The 16,005-nt window shown below is 36.4% G+C and overlaps 1 protein-coding gene across 1 annotated transcript; it reads left to right on the forward strand.

The window, feature by feature from the left end:
* The first annotated feature begins 816 nt into the window (after positions 1-816).
* On the forward strand, positions 817-3,372 carry LOC126631060 (uncharacterized). The gene is made up of 5 exons (XM_050301219.1): positions 817-1,327; positions 2,141-2,240; positions 2,465-2,564; positions 2,669-2,760; positions 2,924-3,372. Exons 1-5 carry the CDS (start codon positions 1,123-1,125, stop codon positions 3,171-3,173), a joined length of 747 nt encoding a protein of 248 aa, XP_050157176.1. The 5' UTR covers positions 817-1,122; the 3' UTR covers positions 3,174-3,372.
* Positions 3,373-16,005: the final 12,633 nt, after the last annotated feature.

A 16,005-nucleotide genomic window follows, 5' to 3' on the forward strand; every position in this document is an offset into this window, starting at 1 on the left:
GAAGAGAATGCTAGGAGCTTCTCTTTTATTGGTCAAATGCTTAATTGGCCCACCAACAACAAAAAATCTAATTGGTTTCCATTCCCACATGGTCGGAGCTCTAATTAATTTAAAATTCTATAGTTTAGTAAGACGACTTCAAATGCCCGTCCGTAACCATACCGTTATAATCCGGACCCACAACCGACTTTCGCCTATGCATTCGTACCAACAAGCACTATACCAATACGCTAAAAGAATAAGTCATACGTTCCTCTAGACGATGGTCAATAGAAGTCAAAGTCCTTGCCTCCAGGACATTTTCGTCAATTCACACTTAAAATTTATAAATTGTAAAATTTGGGACGGGTGGTCACATCAACACCCAGGGTTTGAATTAGATTTGTCAAAAACGGAATTGAGATTAGTTTAGTGTGTAGGCTAGACATAAATAAACGTGTAAAAAATAAAATATCTTAAATACCCTTGAATTTAACAGTTCCTTAATGGAATGGTGTTAAGTGAGGCCAAAAGAGTTAAAAATGTCAATTTCAGGGGACCAAAGTGAGATAAAACCAATTTCGAAAGTAAACTGAGATTAAATAGCAATTTCATGAAGCATTTCAAAGAATAAGCCTTTTGAAAAGTAATGAACTTACTAACTAACCTATATGATTTTTATTTTTTTTCCCTTGAAATTATAATAGAAGAAAGACAATTCCTTTATTCGTTAAACTATAAAATAACTAGTGTGTTAATTAGAGCTGGTCCTAAAAAATCAAAGGAGCGGAAAACCGCGCGTGCGTAACGACTCAAAACGTCAAACTGCCTTCCCCTTCTTTCTCAAACCCAAAATGTAAAAAAAAAAAAAAAAAAAAAATAGAGGGAAATATCTCCCTCCGGTTCTCTCTCTTCCCTCGCCTTCTCTCTTTCTCTGGAATTGCCTCCGACAGAAGCTCTGAAACAGCTTCCCCAAAAGCCCTAATCTCACAATGCGTGTTCTTCTTCCATAAGAATCTAATCCCTCTTTATTTATCCTTTAATTTTTTGATTTTTACATTTTTTTTTTGGTGAATTTCGAGCTCCTTTTTTCGGGTATAAGGCGATGGTTGAGGGGTTTCTCTGGGAGAAATTCACAGAGCTATGTCGTATAGCACGCTGAGGATTGACGATGATGATTTTGTCCCTGTCCGGCAGCCGTCGATCGAACGGCATCGCCGCTCCAATTCTCTGCCGTTTGTGCCGTTGCTGCTCGTCGATGGCTTTTCCCGCAAGAGCTTCTCCTACTCCGCGCTTCCTCAGGAGCCACTCCGGCTCTCCGTTATGAAATTGGACGGCTCTTGCTTCGGTATACTCTCTCTTTCCTCTTGTTTCTAAATTTCGAAGGTGCATTGTTGCTGGTTGTTTGGCTGCCGAGAAAATGTTGGAAAATGGACTCAAATTTGTAATTTTTTCCTTCTTTTGAGTTACAATTTAATTTTAATCCTAATGGTGTAGAAATCTTCGGTGTTTAAATTTGTAATCGTTTTTCTTTTACGATGCCATTTCGATCTCGGGGAAGATATAGTAATTTTCATGCTGGTGTTGCGTTAGTAGTTTCTAATTTCATTTTGAAGGCATCTCTGCTATTGTCTTTCTAGGTTGTTAATCTCATTGCTGCGTGTTTGGTTGCTCAGAAAATTGTGGGAATGTTGGAGGTCAACCTTGTGTACGTTGTTAGTTAGGTTTTTTCCGTTTTGATAAACAATTTTGCGCACATTTCAGGGTTAATGTCTGACTGATTTGTTTTGATTTCCATTACCTAATTCATATCTGCAGTTGTAGACATTTTCCGCAATGAAATCTACGGTTTTTCAATTTTCTTAGGATTTGATTTAGTTGTCATGATCATATTCTCAGAAATGTATTTTGCAGTTTGCTGTCTTAATAGCCCTCCACTTTGTTTGGTGAGAATAGTTATCCAAATTAATCCTTAATACAGCTGACTTTCTCTCTTTCTCTCGGTCTTTTTTGCCCTCTTTTTGCATTTGAAGTTATTAGTTTTTTAACTGAGAATTTACCCGTCTAAAAATGTTCATTTATTTATATTTTTTGTTGAGGATTGCAAGAATCAAGATGTTTATCTGATGAGCTGCATGAACTAAGATGTTCGCTTTCACAGATATTCAAGTTGCTATGACGGCCACGGTTTTAGAATTGAAGCAGGCAGTTGAGGCCGTTTTCAGTCACATGCCACAGAAGGGACCGGGAAAAATTTCATGGTATGTTCACATCATCCATTGAAATATTTTGGATTAGAAGCAAACTCATATAATCACATAAATTGAACTTCTTTGCATTCAGATTTTTTTTTTCTTTAGACTGTATTAAACAGTTGTTCATTTTCCATGGAAACTTCCTTTTTATACTCTTGAGTTGGAAAGTTCATTGCACTGCCGGATTCCTATGATTAACAATGTTCCTTGTTAAATTATGGATCGTGGAGGCCACACGTGTGGGGTCATTTCTGCTTGTGCTACGGTAATCAGAAGCTACTTGTTGAAACTGATCATATCAACCATTATGGGATCAAAGATGGTGATCAGGTATGGGGCAGATCCCTTGAGTTTTTGAAATTTTTCGTTTATCCAGTTGGCTACTATAAAGCTGGTGTGGTGTCCTTCAAACTGGTGTTGTTTGGTAAGTGCAGCTGCATTTTGTCCGGCATGTTTCAATCAGCTACAGCATGACAAAGAGGCAATCGTCAAAGAAAGGGTTCCTCGCTTTAAAACAAAACACAATGTGAGGCTCTCCCTATTGCCATTTCTCTTTTATAAGAATTTTTAGCGCAAAAGCATGAAAATACCGCAGTTCCCTACTATAATAAGCCCCACTTAATCGCTTTTCTTAACTGGACTTTTATCTCTTCAGTCATGCTGTGTACTAATCAATTTGATATGTGCAGGTCAGTGTCGCGATCAATGAGCTTTCAAGAGGAAGGGCAGACTGACATACAGGAAGAAGGGAATGGCAAAGAGGTAGAACAAAACGACGAGGTATATTATGATTCTGATGACATCGAGAATCCAAAGTCCCCACTCTGTGATGACGAAGTTTCTATTGAACACAATGAGAGCAGGCTGCCTTTCTTATTAGGAGAATGGTTTCCATACTCCAAACTGTCAGCTGTAGGAACATCATCTCCAAGAACTTGAGCACCAAGCATAGCTAGTGGCTTACTGGTTGGGTTTAGGAAGATATTCGGGCTTTGTTTCGAAAAACGTGATAAACGGCACAGTCGAAGGGATACTTGGAGAATAGATTAGTGCATCTTCAAGAACGCTATAGTGATGGATTTCTGTTCCTTCTGGCCTAAATTAATTAGAAAATATCATAAATTTACATTTGGCCTTACACTCTACAGTCATTTGCCCACTTTTAAATCTGTTTTTCTACTTGTTCCTCCCATTCGCAACACCTGAAAATTGTAGTTGTAAAGATCTTGGCGTCTCGGTAAGTCAATGGACGTGAGGGAGGGTTTTTCTTTTCCGAGCTTCATGACGAGAGAAACTTACTTGCACTAGAGATACCACAGTGACGCAATCTAAAAACAATCACGCATTACTATGTGTTTTTATTTTTACCCACATAAATATGATATGATTTAGAATGTTGCCACCGTGATATTTCAAGTACATGTAAGTTATTCTCCACAAGGACTCCAATATTTCTTTGACTTTTTGGAATTCAAATTTTACTTGGACTAGGTTTTTTTCTTTTTTTTTGTCAAACGATAAATTTCTTAAATTTGATGTTAGATTAGGGAGCCAACATAGATCGAATCCATGTCGTGATGCAAGAACAACGCTCCTCTTCGCTACTATGGTAGAGGACCACTGGCGCTCTAGACTAGGTTTGAATACGTTTGTGTCCAAGGTGCCAAATTTGTGGGCCCTCAAGTGGGACAGCAACAGTCCCACTCATCACCCACTACAAACTCCTTCAACTCTTGAATCCATAAGGCCATTTCTAACCGAATGGTCTAGAGGGCCAAATGGCTGAAAATAACCTGAAAACCATCTCCAACCGATGGCTAGACCAAAGGGCTCGTGGGCCCCACGGGACAAAAAGGGCCAAAGGGCCAACCGGCTAGCTCAACCTAGCCAGCTAGCCAGCCTCGGGCCGAATTTTGAATGCAATGGTAACATGCTGACGTCAGCTAGCCATTATATTTGATTTTTTTTTTTAGGGCCAAATTTTTTTTAAAAATATTTAATTATAGGTCAAGAAAGATGATTTGTTCAATGTTGGGGTGTTCCTTTTATAGGCATGTTTGCTTGCTCATTAATCTCCCACGGCTGATGTGGGAAAAATATAATGGGTGCCCCAAGTATAAGTTTTTGCTTGCTCAATTATCTCCCACGACCGATGTGGAACAAATATAATGGGTACCCCAAATATAAGCTTTGTATAAGAGATGGTAAATGTGCATTTATACATGTAACTATACAAATAACATTGTGTCTTGACCAATTGGATTGCTGGTGCACGTCATTCTGCTTTGCAGCAACTAGTTTCATTTGCCCAATTGTAGACTAGTATTGCAAGTAGTGGATAGGTCAAGATGTTTTTCTCTATCACTCATTTCGTCAATGCGTCCCAAAAGCAAAGATGTACCGCCATAGATTTCGACATTTTCGTAGCCCAAAATGGAACAGGGTTATACAAGAGCAATATGTACCTTTGGGTTTTATCTTTGCAACTGATTTGTTGGGACTTTCTCGAGTACTTCCGGATATCGAATATTTTGGATATCTTAACCATTAGATTTTTATTTAAAAATATAAAAATTAAGATTTAACAGTTAAAACAACTAGAACACCCGGTATTCCAGAGTACTCAAGAATTTTTGGATTTGCAATTTTACAAATGCCAAAGTGTGAATTTTCTTTGCACCCGAGGTCTTAATTTCTATTCACCCTCTCTCATTACCACTTTTATCAAGGAAAAATTAACCTAATAAAAAAATCTTATTTGTCAAATAAATAAGGTAGAGAATGAGCTTAGATATATAAATGATGTGGTGACAAGTGGATGAACTGTCTAGGTGGATTTAACCCAGTACAAACTATGAACATCCCTTCGTTATAGCTTAAAGCAGTAACATTTGTGTTAATCAAATGGCAAGGTAAATGTGAAACTCAGTTGCATCAACAACAAACCTTGATTATCCTTAGCATCATCCATGTGTAATGTGACAAATTTAGCTAACAACATACAATTGTTTTGACAACTCGCACGACTAGGGAAATACTCTAAAATGGGACATAAATAGGACGAACTGGCCATGCACACCATGCACAAAACCAAAATTACTAAAATACCCACATATAAATGTGTTATTCCTTCCATATTTTGATTTCTCTCTCTCTCTCTCTACTCTCTCTCCCTTCCTCTCTCTTCACTCACTTTCTCTCTCTACTCTCTCTCCCTTCCTCATATCTTTGAGCTCCAATTTTGAAAAGATAGAAGTTCAAAGAGAGGCAAGAAGAGTGAGTTGGGCTTTGGGTTCACCTCATACCTCTGATTTCGAACAAAGGGATGCAAGAGAGAGGTGAGAAGAGTGAGATGGGTTTTGTACCATATTTTCTGTTTTGGCAGAAAAGTTCCATTTTTTCCAGCGACTGAAGCTTTGGCAAGTATATTAAGGTAGGTGTTTGGTTCCAAGTTCTTTCATCAATGATTTATGGAATAACTAGGTTGTTTGTAAGATGAATGAATACTTAGAAGTTAATTTAGGGTTTGTGCTTCATGTTGGCGCGTATGACTTGTGGAATAAATTTCAAGTTTTGACGTGCTACAAGACTGGGATGAAACAACTTCTGGTTCAAGTTTTCAATTGCAGAATTTTTGAAAATTTGTCCGTATTGCGCATATGGTGTGCATATGGTGTGCATATGGTGTGCATGACCACATCTTAATATGATAAGCGGGAATGTTCACTAGTTATGATGCACGTATGTTGTGCCCCTAAATCTAGTGAGTATGACCACAACCTAATTGGCATCGGCGAAAAACAAAATTAAGAAAAAAACTTAGAGGACGTTAAGGGTCATGCATGTCCATGAAATAACGATAACGAGTATCATGTTTTCCATGTGCACAATTAAGGGGTGACTGATATATGTAACAAGACTTTTCAAATTGTCACTATAACCTTATATACATAACAATTATGATTAATTGTATCCACTATACCAATATGTTGTTGTTAAAGTTTTTCTCGTTCTGTGCATATCATGTGCATGTACTGTACATATTATGTGCATGTGGTTGCATATAGTGTATTATGTGTAGATGGTGCGTATTTAAATCTTTGATACCCTTCGTATTAACGTAGTTTACTACTTTTTCCTTTAATTCAGAGGCAGGCCCTGCAAATACGAAAAAACGAACGAGGTCGTGAAACAATTTCCTTTTATTCATTTGGGTTCTTTCATGCCTATTGAAACTGCAATTTTTTCAAATCGTTGAAATATTTGAACCCAATCAAATTTGATATGAAATTCAAATTAATGAATCTTCGGTTCTTCATATAAAGTTTAAGGTCGTTTATCTGATGCGTCATTTTTCTTATTTCAAAAAGAGAGCTGTGAGCTATGAGTTTTTAGGTAAATCTCATATCTGTGAGCATGACATGTGCATGTCCTATGCATGTCGTGTACATATAGTGTATGAGCAAGCTTAATACGAAGAGAGCGTACGAGTATGCGAAACATTTTGTCCATATTATTCTCTCTTCCTTCTTTCCACTCTGATTTCTCTATTTTGCCTCAATTTTTTCCTTCTCCCTCAATTTTTTTTCTTCTCCAAAATGCAACTGACCTTTAATATGTTTTTTCATTTAATTGCAGTAAAAGCCAAACCCTATTTTAGTGCTTGTAAATTTGGATCGAGAGAGGGAGAAGACAGAAGAAATAAAAACTCACATATAAACCATAGAAATGATAAAAAAAAAAAAAAAAATCAAAATTGAAGGATTTGGGCCTCCTTCAAGAAACACCAAATCAATCACTTCAACTACAAAAATCCATCAATCAAAAAGCAAAATTAAGCAAACCCAATTCACAAAACCTACGAATGAAAAGGTGAAAATCAAAGAAGATGAGTGGGTTAGAGAGAGAGAGCTCTTGTGCATATTTGAAATGTGAAGAGAGAGAGAGAGAGAGAGAGAGAGAGAGAAAGAGAGAGAGAGAGAGAGAGAGCTTGGATGAAGAATGAGAACTAGAATTTCTTGATAACCCATTTATATGGGAGGACAATTTGGTCATTTCAAGGTGTAGGAAAAATTATATTTCTGTTCGATTGTTATGCATGCTGTGTGCATATTCGAAATGTCCTATTTCTATCCCAAGATTAAGAAGTTGTTCTATTTCTGGGTATTTCCCTATATTTTATCAAGAAAGAGATTGATTAAAATTTGAAACCTCGAATAGAACTGTTTCCTATACAATCAAATTTAAAGACCTCCATAGACGAAAATGGTAAACAATACTCCAAAAAATATGGGTTCACTGTATGTCCAAAGTGATCTAAAGTGCCAGTCACAAAGTTTGCTTCCTTAAAGATATGGTTCCACCTAATGCAATGAAATTTAGAAGCCAGCCATCTAATATTATTCGCAATCGACGCAACCGACTTAAAATGCCAAGTAGTATCCCAAGCGCCTTGCACCGCTTGAATCACAAGCATGGAGTCCCCTTCCACCATTATGTTCTTGAAACCTTTGCGTATGGCGTATAAAAGCCTTCTTTTAAAGAAATGGCCTCCACAAGAGAGATAGCGGCGCCATCTAGATTAAAAGCACTTGCACTGAATGGTTGCCCCTCCTCGTTCTTTACAACAAAAGCAACAACCGCTTTTTCCAAATTGACATAACCATCAAAGTTTAATTTAATAAAAGAGGTATTCATCAATTCCCCCCCTAAACTTGTGAACATTGACCAATTTCCCCCCTCAACTTTAATTTTGGCCAATTTCCCCCTCAACTCTCATAATTAGTCAATTTCCCCCCTCAACTTTAATTTGACCAATTCCCCCCCTCAACTCTCATAATTAGTCAATTTGCCCCCTTCTGTTAAATTTTTTTAATTTTCCATCTATTCTTTTTTTTTTCTTTCAATCTTTCTAATAACTTCCAACAAAGTACTAAAATTAACATAAACTCACCTGCATAATATAGGGTAAAATGTACAAAAACATAATACAATTAGTATGTGATATGGGTTGATTATAAGAAAAAGTTATGAATCAGGTTTAAAGCATGTAGAAGAAGAAATAATAATCATAAACTCATGGATCAGACCTATTTCAATAAAATTGGTTATTCTTAATAAGGAGTCGAAAATTATGAATTGACTAGCCATTTTTGCACTAAAGCTCGATTCTCCGCAATTTACTTGAACTTAGCTTTCACTTTTATAAAGAAAATTGTATTCACATACAAAAATGTACACATCAATCATTTTCGTTATCAATTTTGTATAGTAAAAAATCAAATAAAATTACTCCATACTAATTTATTATGACTAATAATACTATCTATGATAAATTGTAAAATTCTAAATTTTAATCTATTTGTAATAGGATAAAGACATAGAAAAATGATTAACATACATCTTATTTAGTTTCTTACACACACTTGTTTAATTATGATCAAATTAAAAAATTAACAGTAGGGTGCAAATTGACAAATTATGAGAGTTGAGGGGGGAAATTGCCAAATTAAAGTTGAGGGGGGAAATTGACTAATTATGAGAGTTGAGGGAGGAAATTGGCCAAAATTAAAGTTGAGGGGGGAAATTGGCCAATAGTCACAAGTTCAAGGGGGAAATTGATGAATACCTCTTAATAAAACTAGGACGAGGGGGTTGCCATCTAATGAGATGCGGGGTACAAGTTTCAACCCCGAAATTCTGTTTACAATTAACCTTGAAGTACGACAAACCTCAATTTGCTGCAATTAATAAACTTTGAGTAGGGATAGGAATTATACTCTTAAACACTTTATAATTTCTATTATTTCAAATTTGACAGCAATTAAAAAGAGCTTTACTTACGTGGCTCAAACTATTGTCCTCAAACGAGATTAAAGTTTTCATTCAATCCATAACTTTGCCAAATTGCGCTGAATTATTATTCCATGGACTCACAGGAGAAAGATTCCGGACCATTTTTGCATAATGACATTTAAGGAACAAATGATCTTGATTCTCATCATATTGCCACATAGAGGGCAAATTTTATCAATATCCAGAACAAATTTACTCATACGACTCCTGATGTGTAACTTTTCATGTATAAGGAGCCATGCAAAAATTTTAACCTTGGGGAAATCATTAACTTCCGCAATTTCTTCAGCAACTTATGTCTATATTACATCCTAATGATTAGGGCTCTGGATCCAAGTTGCCGACTTAATTGAGAACTCTCCATTAGCTGAAGGACCCCAAACAAAATAATCACTTTCTATTTTGAATAGGAATATGGATAATACCTATCTTCCTAACAATAACTAAATCCAACATTTTAGAAAGACGAGTTCTATCCCAACAATTGTTAACAATGGAATCACTAACTCTAGCTTCTCAATTCAAAGTTGCCCGTTCATTCTCTGGACAAGATGGAACAATGGGTAAGGAAAAACCCATTGATGGGTCTAGAATAGAATATCCTTACCATACTCACAATCCACCTCATACCCTTGTAAATAATATCCATACTCTTAAGAATGCCTTTCCAGGCCAGAGAATATTTTGCTTAACTTTATAACTCAGGAAATTATATTTCCATAAGTATTTTATTTTAACAATTTGAACCCACCAATTATTCTCATTAGTTAAAAATTTTCAACTTAATTTGGCTATGCACGCATTATTAAAGTGATCAAACTCTCCTAATACCAATCCCTCCATGCTCCTTTGAAGTGCAAACTTTCTTCCAAGCAATTGGCTTTAATTTCTTATCCCTCCCCAGAAAAAGTCCATACACTTTTTATTTATCTTTTTAGTTACTTGATCAGGACATTTGAAACAAAACATTATATGATTAGGCATACCAATCAAATTTGACTTAATAAGGGTTAATCTTCTTGCCTTAAAGACGATATTAGCCTTCCATCCAACAAGCTTTTGTTTAATTCTTTTAATTAACTCACACTCATTTATGGCGTGTTTACCAATCGGGAGTGGAATGGAGAGAAACGGAATTGAATTCCTCCCCAAGCATTCTGCCATTTACTAGCAATTGGGGAATTAGATTTTATGTGGGGTCCAGCCAATTTTAGGAGTTCAATTTCGGATTTCCCCGGATTTGGATTCCCTCTGTAGAGGTGGTAATTGAATTCCAGGTAGAGAGCTCCATCACAAATCAAAGTTTTCTACCCAAAATACCCATGTATATTCCTAAAACAACTCCTACCTTCATCAATCACTCCCCTCTGTATTTGTTTCTCTCACAGCACATACCACCCCACCTTCGCAATCTGAAACGATGCAGTATCATTGAACAACGAACGCCTGCGATTTGGAACAACGATCGACTGGGGTTTGAAACAATGGCACAACGATGAACATGATATGGAACAACGAACGCCCAAATCCTCAAGGAAATTGTGATTTGCAGATCCAAACAAAAAAGAAGGAAAGAACTTTTTTCACTTTCACCTTGAAAATTGGATATATATATATATATATATATATTTTTTTTTTTTGATGGGGTGGGTCGTGGCTTTGTGGTTCCTCCTGAGATTGGATGGTGGGGTGTGGATACTGCATACTGGGGAAAGAAAGGGGAAAGAAAGGGGTTGCAGACAAAGAATGGGGAATGTTACACCCACCCCTAATTTAAATTGTATTTTCACTAAGTTTGAGATTATCTTGCTTTTAAAATTATTTTTGGGTCTTAATTGGTGTGCCCAAGGGGCCCACCCCTTGATTTTGTCCCCCGTGACCCCTTCTTCTTTCTTCTCTGTTTCTCTGCACACTTCATTCTCTCTCTCGAAGCTCACTCATCTCTCTTCCTCTCTATCACCGTGAACACCCACCCACGCACTCCATCACACCACCTGCTCGCGGTGGACAACACCACCATCCTCAACATCGCCATCATCAGCCTTCTCTCTCTCTCTCTCCCGTCGCTACGAGGAACGGTGAAACCAAGAAAATAACCTTCGGCAAGTCCGACGGCTTTTGCACCAATTTCCGGCCAAACCACAGCAATTTGGCCAGCGTGCAATGTATTAATCTCTTCATCTCACTAAGTACTACAACTTTCCTTTTTGTTTCATCCAATTTCGTTGAGTATTGAATAAGTTATACCCATTTGAATCTTACCCAGTTTCCGGTGACCTTCATGGATTTCGAGGCGTTTTCCAGCCAAACCATGGCGAGTTAGACATCTTATGAGGTACCATTCTCTTCGTCTCTTCGAGAACTATGATTTTCATTTTTGAATCACTCGATTTCATCGAGTATTGACAAAGTTATGGCCTTTTAACGTTGGTGTAGCTTTCCGGCCGAAATCTGGCCTTCTCCTTCCTTTGAATCCGACAACCTAGAAATCCCAAGACCTTTGAACCTTTCATGCCGAGCCCAACCCAAAACCCATTTCAGTTTTTATTATTTATTTTATCTATTGTTTTAATGTAAAAGGCCCTTTTTGGGCCATTTTAAATCAGGGCCTTCGGCCCGTCCTCCTTAAAACCCAAAAACCCTTTACTTTAAGTTGTTTTTATTTTTATTTACTAAACTTAAGACCCTCTGACCATGTCTTTTTACCTTAGGGCCTTGGCCTTTGGGGCTGGGCCCTAAAACCAAATCCTTTAAGCCCATTTCCTTAAAACCCCTAAGCCTAACCCACCTATTTATCTAAACCCTAAAACCCAAATTCTAAACCCTTTTCCCCATTTCCTCTAAACCCATTTCCCATAAACCCTAACCCTTAAGTCCAACCCTAGACCCTAAACCCTTTAACCTTTCAAACCTTTAACCCTAACCGGTCCAAACCCTTTATGGGAAATATTCTGTTAGGGAATATTCCATTAGGGAATATTTTAAGAATATTCTATCGACTTTTACGAAATTTAACCGAGACCCTTTTTAGGGTAATTCGACGTCCTGAGCCCGTTTCCGACATCCGTTTTCCCAGATTCAATTGTTATAATAGAGTTTTATTAATTGGACCCTTTATGTGCTTAGGGGCAATTATATGTGGTGTTCTTTCTTCAATAGGTTGCGTGGCTCTTCGGCGGCAAAGTACTGTGAATGGACCCCTTCAAAAGCATGTTTTAATAGTAGAATTGCATACATGAAAAGCATTATTTAATGATTATGTTTTATGAAATGTTTTGTGAGATAACATGCTTACTGAAACTAGTTTGAATTATTACTATTTTTCCTATAACCCATGTTCTTATAGAATATCCGATAGATGACGATATGATATTTAGAACATATTTCGAACACCTCTTTATAGTATAGATGATGGATGACTTTATACTATGAAGTTGTTTTTCAATATATATATGTTCAATGGTTTTGCACTTACCTAGTGGTCATTTCCGCTACGGGACGTAGGGATATATTCCAGTCCTTCCCGGACGACGGTTTGGTGTTGGCATAGGGCCTGGAGTGTGTTTCCTCTGGCTATTAGCACAAGGACGGGGAGCCAACATGGGGCTTGAAGTTTATTTTCCTCTGACTGTCTGCTCAGAGACGGGAAGTCGGCATAGGGCCTGGGGATTATTGGACAATGCACTAGTGATTATTATATATACAAGTTATGATTTGAGACATTGCACAGCATGCTAGGTTTCAAAAAACCTATGTTTATCATTATATATGTGTTTTCATAAAACTTGAGTGTTAGTACGTTGATAATTGTTTTACTATATATATATATATATATCAACTTGGTCCACTCATGTTTGTTTTGCGCCCCTTTCAGGACTTAGAATCGAGGCATACAATCCCGGCATCCAGGCATTTCTGCATAGGCATCTTCGAGTCCTCTCGGTGTAGGACCCACTCCTTTGTTCATTTAATTTTATATTATGTTCTTTAGTGTCTAGTTAGTTGTATGCTCTGAACACATTCCTTAAATGCATATTCATTATTCTTTTATATTTATAAGTCTTATATATCCCTTGTTTTTAGCAATTGCACTAAATAAATGGCTTTCGTCACCATCGAGTGTCAGCTATCACGTGTCTACCCTGATATTCGGGGAATATAGGGATCGGGGTGTGTCAAGGAAGGAAAGGGGGAAGAGAGAGAAGGAAATAAAATTTTATTTTGGTTTACTTTCTGTAGGTACTTCTAATAGGGTTTAGGGTGAATAAGAGTTGGAAGCAAATAAAAAATGATTCCTTCATATCAAATTTGAAGTAATCTATGCGATTAGGATTATTTAAAAGTTGGGTAAATTACATAGTAGCCCCTCAGGTTTGAGGTCTATTGCAATCTTATACAACATCTTTAAAACATTTCACTTTCATACCTCAAGTACTATTTTATTTCAATTTCATACAACCGTTGCATTTTCCATCTATGGATCTGTTAAATGCTGACGTGGCTGCCACATATATGTCATATGGTTACCAAATGTCTGCCATAGGGCAAATAAAATAATTTTTTAATTTTTTTTTCAAAACCTGTCTGCCACATATCTTTTTGTTTTTTTTTCTCTTTCTTCTTCTTCTTCTGGGTTCGGTCCCTTTTTTTTTTTTTCTTCTTCTTCTTCTTCTTCTTCCTCCTCATCCTCCTCCTTCTTCTCTTCTTCTTCTTCCTCCTTCTTTTGGGTTGCAGGGGGTTCGATCATTCTTTTTTTTTTCTTCTTCTTCTTCTTCTCCTCCTCCTCTTTCTTCTTCTCTTCTTCTTCTTCCTCCTTCTGGTTCGGTCCTTTTTTGTTTTTTTTTTCTTCTTCTTCTTCTTCCTCCTCCTCATCTTTCTTCTTCTCTTCTTCTTCTTCCTCCTTCTTCTTCTGGGTTCGGTCCCTTTCTTCTTCTTCTTCTTCTTCTTCTTCTTCTTCTTCTTCTTCTTCTTCTTCTTCTTCTTCTTCTTCTTCTTCTTCTTCTTCTTCTTCTTCTTCTTCTTCTTCTTCTTCTTCTTCTTCTTCTTCTTCTTCTTCTTCTTCTTCTTCTTCTTCTTCTTCTTCTTCTTCTTCTTCTTCTTCTTCTTCTTCTTCTTCTTCTTCTCTTCTTCTTCGTCCTCCTTCTTCTTATGGGTTGCAGGGGGTTCGGTCCTTTTTTTTTTTCTTCTTCTTCTTCCTCCTCCTCCTCTTTCTTCTTCTCTCCTTCTTCTTCCTCATTCTTCTTCTGGGTTGCAGGGGGTTCGATCCTTTTTTATTTTTTCTTCTTCTTCTTCCTATTCCTCCTCTTTCTTCTTCTCTTTTTCTTCTTCCTCCTTCTTCTTTTGGGTTGCAGGGGTTCGGTCCCTTTTTTTTTTTGTTTTTTTTTCTTCTTCTTCCAATTTCAGGTTTTTTTTTAAAAAATTAAAAAATTATTTTATTTGCCACGTGGCAAACATTTGGCAGCCACATGACATCTATGTGGCAGTCACGTCAGCATTTAACAGATCCATGGATGGAAAATGTAACGGTTGTATGAAATTGAAATAAAATAGTACTTGAGGTATGAAAGTGAAATGTTTTAAAGATGTTGTATAAGATTGGAATAGACCTCAAACCTGAGGGGCTACTATGTAATTTACCCTTAAAAGTTTTATAAAAGATGAAAAATTATTCTCTCTAGTAAAAAATTAAAAAAAAAATAAAAGAATACAAGTTTTACTAAAAATAATTAGAATATAAAATAAATTAGTTAAAGTAGGGTTACTTTAGCAATCATATTAGTTATGATTCCGATTCATGTGAATTGGTAAACAATTTATATACATCAATGTTATTCTTACTCCGATTCCAGACAATTTTGGTAAATAACTTCAATAGGAATCTAATTCTAATTCTACTTCATTCCAATTCATCATCAATCCAATTCCTCCTCAATTCAATTCCTCTCACTCTGATTACGGATTAGTAAACGTGTCATTAAGGGATTTTTCCAAAACACAATATTAGAATACCTAGGTTGGTAGTTAATAGACACACACACACACACACATATATATATGTATGTATGTATGTATGTATGTATTGGTTGGTAGTTAATAGACAAATGGGTAAATAGAATTAACCACAGTAAAACGTTTTCACCATCATTGTCACTTTCAAAACTTCACCGTTGTCTCAGTAGTAACTTAATCCATCACCACCGTTTATAAAAAATTAAACATCCAAATGGGCCAGGTGTGTGCCAATCAGTGTTCATATACCCGCTGTACTGTAAATTTTAATAATTTTCGGCGAAGGTAACCGATATTCATATATATTTTTATATTAGCATTCTACAAAATATTGAATGCATCCTACATTAAAATTTAATATTAAATAACTTATTTACTCCACTATGTAATGACAATTTTGATCTTATTAGGTTTTAAAAAAAATCTAAATACACCCCAAATCACTTTTAGCGTATTATTTCTCTTCTTCAACTATCAAAACCCCTTTAACCCTCCATTGTTGAACGAAACCCTAACCAATGAAACAACAGACATGTTGATTGAAAAAAATTATTTTTGATTAATGGAACACGAAATCGATATACCTTCCACATGTATTGAGAGAAGGTAATTTTGAAGGTCTAATGGAATCATTTGGTGCCAATCCCCATCAAATTTGTTGGTTCTTTTATGTTATTTGTATTAGAAAGATGGAGACCTAGTTCTTCAATATATGAATGACAACATATGTCTGGGAAAACCCACCTTATCATTCCCAAGAGAAAAGTTTAGCGATTAAGAAAGGCAACATTTTCTGCGGCAAACCTTGAGAAAAGGGGTAGCAACTATAGGAATCTATTTCAATTGAATGTTAGACAACCACACGCATGAAATTAAGTTGCATCTGTTCATATAGTATTATATATCA

The sequence above is a fragment of the Malus sylvestris genome, chromosome 8, assembly GCF_916048215.2.
Source record: "Malus sylvestris chromosome 8, drMalSylv7.2, whole genome shotgun sequence".
NCBI classification, from domain to species: Eukaryota; Viridiplantae; Streptophyta; class Magnoliopsida; order Rosales; family Rosaceae; genus Malus; species Malus sylvestris.

Coding starts and splice junctions, on each gene's coding strand:
- LOC126631060 (XM_050301219.1), top strand. CDS start 1,123: ATGTCGTATAGCACGCTGAGGATTGACGATGATGATTTTGTCCCTGTC. Junction 1,328..2,140: donor ATTGGACGGCTCTTGCTTCG/GTATACTCTCTC, acceptor TCGCTTTCACAG/ATATTCAAGTTGCTATGACG. Junction 2,761..2,923: donor GCTTTAAAACAAAACACAAT/GTGAGGCTCTCC, acceptor TGATATGTGCAG/GTCAGTGTCGCGATCAATGA.